This window comes from Alligator sinensis, unplaced genomic scaffold, assembly GCF_000455745.1.
Source record: "Alligator sinensis unplaced genomic scaffold, ASM45574v1 scaffold235_1, whole genome shotgun sequence".
Classification (NCBI taxonomy): Eukaryota; Metazoa; Chordata; order Crocodylia; family Alligatoridae; genus Alligator; species Alligator sinensis.
In genome coordinates this window covers 778341-782586 of record NW_005842042.1, presented here as the reverse complement: position 1 = coordinate 782586, position 4246 = coordinate 778341, and the positions used below count along the sequence as shown (strand labels likewise).

General features: G+C 44.2%; 1 protein-coding gene across 4 annotated transcripts in view; it reads right to left on the bottom strand.

Moving 5' to 3' along the window:
* PNPLA7 (patatin like phospholipase domain containing 7) overlaps window positions 1–4246 on the bottom strand; it is a 269446-nt gene that overhangs the window by 164157 nt on the left and 101043 nt on the right. For all 4 annotated transcript variants that reach the window (XM_014519499.2, XM_025203018.1, XM_014519500.2 and 1 more), the window contains 2 exons: window positions 2104–2235; window positions 1745–1868 (listed from right to left, as the gene is read on the bottom strand). In XM_014519499.2, coding sequence (XP_014374985.1) covers window positions 1745–1868; window positions 2104–2235 — 256 coding nt within the window. The remainder of the gene's footprint in view (window positions 1–1744; window positions 1869–2103; window positions 2236–4246) is intronic.

Genomic DNA, 4246 nt, shown 5'->3' with positions numbered 1-4246 from the left:
GGCTCCCACCCTGGGGGTTTTTAAAACGAGGTTAGAGGACCATCTTGCTGGGGTCGTTTGTCCCCCAGTTCTCTTGCCTGCCATGGCAGGGGGTCGGACTAGATGATCTGCCCAGGTCCCTTCCGACCCTAGAAACTATGAAACTATGAATAACGCAAAGTCTTTTTTCTATGCTCCTCAGAAACACCAGGCAATTTGTAGGATCTGTGCCTCTGAGCCATATACAGGTTTCCCGCATTTTATTCGGGTTCTGTATGTGCAAATTCGCTCTTATGTGATGACCCTTTTTATACCAAAAATTCATTATAAGCAAGGTAAATTCACTCTTATGTGATCAGTGCGGTGGAAGCCCGCAGTCAGGTGCTTTGTGCGGTGCATTGCGGGAGAGACATGCACCAAAATATAGTCTCCTGTATGGATCTGTGCTCCTCGCTCATTGTGTGCGACACATGTTTCTGTAGTTGCCATCCCCATTATGGTAACATTCACCACCACCCTGTGCTTGTGTGTACTGTCTGCTGTTGGCGAGTACCAAAATTGTCTTGTAAAAATGGTAGAAATGGGTCTGGGGGTCAGTACAGTTGAGGTTTTGGAACATATCCCTATTTGTTACATTGTAAAGTGGGTTCCCTTTATGCAACTTTGAGTTATGTGCCTTTTTCCAGAAACACGTGTACAACGTGAGGGAAACCTGTATATCTAGAATAGACTGGGCTTAAATAGATACATTTTTAGTTTGTTTTTGTAATAAGAGCTTCAAAGCACCTGCACTGACTGGGTAATTTTCATTAAGATGTTTGTTTTCATGTTCCCTTTGTTACAATTAAGTCTTGTAACTAGCACAAAATAATACACTGTAATCTCTTTTGATCATGCTGTCTCTCAAAAGAGTTCACACTTAGTACTCCTCCCAAAGGTATGTCAGCATAGTACATCTATTTATAGGTAGAACTGTTAGCCCTCAATAACCAGAGAAAACTGGACAGGGTTTGAATTACAGCCTCAGCATTTCAGAGCTCTCCTTGTTTGAAGCTAAAAAAGCAAACTGCCTTTGCAGCCACAATGCAGAGCTGGTATTATGCTAGGTCCTAAGGGGAAGCAACAGAGAGGAATGGAGGAGAGAAGTCTGATACAAGTATACCCTATTGTTTAGAATGACAATGGTTAGTTTGATACAACAAACTGGGGCTGAGCCAGGAGTGCTCAGCCCCAGCCCATGGGTCAAATCCAGCCCATGGAGCCTTGGCATCTGGCTCACAGGGCTCCCCATGGGTTGGGAAATTTGGTGGCAGAGGAGCAGTGACAATTAATACTGCCACCCCAGACCCCTACCCCCCTCCACACAGCCAGATGGAGGCCCGCAGTGCCCACTCAATAGGATGGATTGGGTTCACCAGCTGGATCCAGCCCACAGACTGGCCTGTGGGCCAAAAGTGTTGAGCGCCACTGTGTTACACCAATTTGAAAAGGTTACTTAATCATGCGCACACATGCTGAATTTCTCACAAAAACAAAACAGTATTGCAGCAAACTAGAAAAAATCCTAACCATTCATTCTACATCTGTACTATCCTGCTACAGAGCTTCCTAGCAAAAGCAGATTCTTCACTTTTGAACAGATGATGGCCACACTTTCATAAGCCAAGACCAGTTAAGTTGTCAGAACAAAGGCTACCCACTTTATTTCATCTGAAGCTATAATTTTTCAATAAAGCTGGAAAATAGATCTGAAGCTCATTCTTACCACTCCAATTAGGTCTCCTCGCCCATATTCACCAGTCAGATGTTTTTTCCCATCATCCAGCCTGATGACAGAGCGAAGTCGACCATTCAGCACAATGTACGTACAATCGGACTTGTCGCCCTGCCTGTGATTGAACAATCCACACGAAGAGTTAGTGGGGTTTAAGCTCAGCAAATGTTTCCAAAATCTGTGTAAACCTCACCACCTTGGCCCTTCCAAGATTGAGATTTTCCATGCATTTGCTCATGCGAACAAGTAGTGCTTGGTTTTCTGTGCAATGACAGTCAGGTGGAGTTCTGGATATTATACTATAAAAAAGTACTAGGAACATCACCACACCCACTTTGCTTATATCTCACCTGTAAACGGCTCGTCCAGCCTCGACTTCCATCCAGTCCAGAGCAAAGTCAATTTGCCTCACAAACGAGGACATTCTTTTTACAACAGTATGGGCCACCCCCAGGACTACATCTGGCTGGTCCCGCATTATCCTAGAAGGTAAACATAAAGGCATCTAAATGTTTCAGGGACACACACATATGGGTATTTCCCCCAAGGTATTATGCTTTTCCTGCCTATACAACAGGGGAGCTTCATAAGACAAACTGTTTTAATGTTTTTTTGTTTCCAAAACTGAATAAAAATGCAGTCTTCATAACCATGGCTATCTTAGTGCTAATGCTATATTTTTTCCATAGTGCAATAAACCTTCTCTCTCCTGAGAGAATGAAATGTTCACCAAGATTTCATCTTACTGCATTTGAAGTGTGACAATAATTCTTAAAGAGAGAGTGAGCTAGAGAAAGAAAGGGGCAACACAGGTGATAAAGTGCTCCCTGTTCAGTGTCGGTGGTACAAAGCATAGCCTCTAGAGAACAGAAACACTTTAATCTATCTGAAGGCTTTGGATGTCATATAGGGTATCTTAGTGAAATTTAATGGCCTATGATTTCCAGCAGAACAGACAAGATGATCTAATGGTCCCTTTGGCCTTGGTCTGTAAGAAACTATGGTAACAGCAGGTGTAATTAAAGCCCACAGACGCAAACAATTTAACCTGACGGAATCAAAACTATCCCATCCCTCCTGTGAGTGGCTAGTAACTGTTATGCTCATCAATCCCAGACCCTGCCACAGTTCTGATGTCCCTCGGTTTAAACATAAAATTTGATGTATTCCATATAAATTAGAAGTTTCATCATTTTTATTGTTGAGAATGATTCACCTAAGAAACAAATCATGAACCCAATTTTACAGAAAAGTTATGTTTACACTAAAATAAAGATCCTACTGTGTTTTAAGTTTTGGGCAAGAACAATTCCTTCAAGTCCCTACATTTGGCTTTCTGTCACCATACTAAGTCCCTCCACTTTAATTTTGACCAAGACATATGAATAAGCCAATTCTTACATTTTCACATTGGACTCTCCTGAACTTAGTGAGCAAGAAGACTAGTGAGCATGTAAAGCAAAAAAGGCTGGACATAGTAGATGGGTCTGAAGAGCTACACTGTAGGGCTGTGTGAAGCTTCAGTCCCCGATTCAATTCAGCAGAGATTCGTCCCGATTTGGTGGCCAAATCTCTGAATCTGAATTGAATCAGGATACCATTTAATCTCTCCAAATCGATTTGGAGAGATTCAGAAGGATTGGGCAATTTGGATATAGACACAGCTTTAAATGTTTTTTCTACATACCTCAAGGTACTAAGTGGCTAGTGAACGCTGTGATGGTGAGGCGGATGGAGCATCCTACAGGAGCGTAGGGGGCTCCCCAGCAGACTCAGAAATGGACCAGAACCACTTCTGGTCCACTTCCAGGTCCACCAGGGAGCGTATAGGGGATCCCCCCCCCTCCCTACCCTGGCGACTGGTGCCTCATGGGTCTGGGGGGGCGCCTGGGGTCCCCCCGCGGCCAATCGGCGAACCAGGGGGGTGCAGGGCAGCCCCCTCCATGATTGGTGGCAGACCTGGAAGTGGACCAGAAGTACTTCCAGTCCACTTCCAGGTTCGCCACCAAGCATGTGGGGGCTCCCCCGACACTCCTGTGGGATGCTACATCTGCCCCAGCATCACAGCATTCACGAGCCATGCCAGGTACCTTGAGCTATGTAGAAAACACATTTAAAGCTGTCTAGGGCTGAATCATTGATTCTTCAAATCGAATCTTCAGATTTGGATTCGGCCAAACCGAATCGGGGACAGTGATCCGAATCAACGAATCAAATCACTGTCCCCAATTCAGGCCAAATCCAAATTGAATTTGGCCCATTCCACACATCCCTACTAGACTGCTTTGAAGTAACAATAGAGGAAGTTTTGAAACAAACTGATAAACTGAATATTAATAAGTATCTAGGGCCATTACTGGCAGGTTCGCAGCATAACACTCATCTTCTGATAGGGCTCCAGAGGCGATCCTGGGAACTACAGACCAGTGAGTCTCCCTTCCATCTCTGGCAAGTTGATAGAAACTATAATAAAGAATATACTCAGCAGTCACA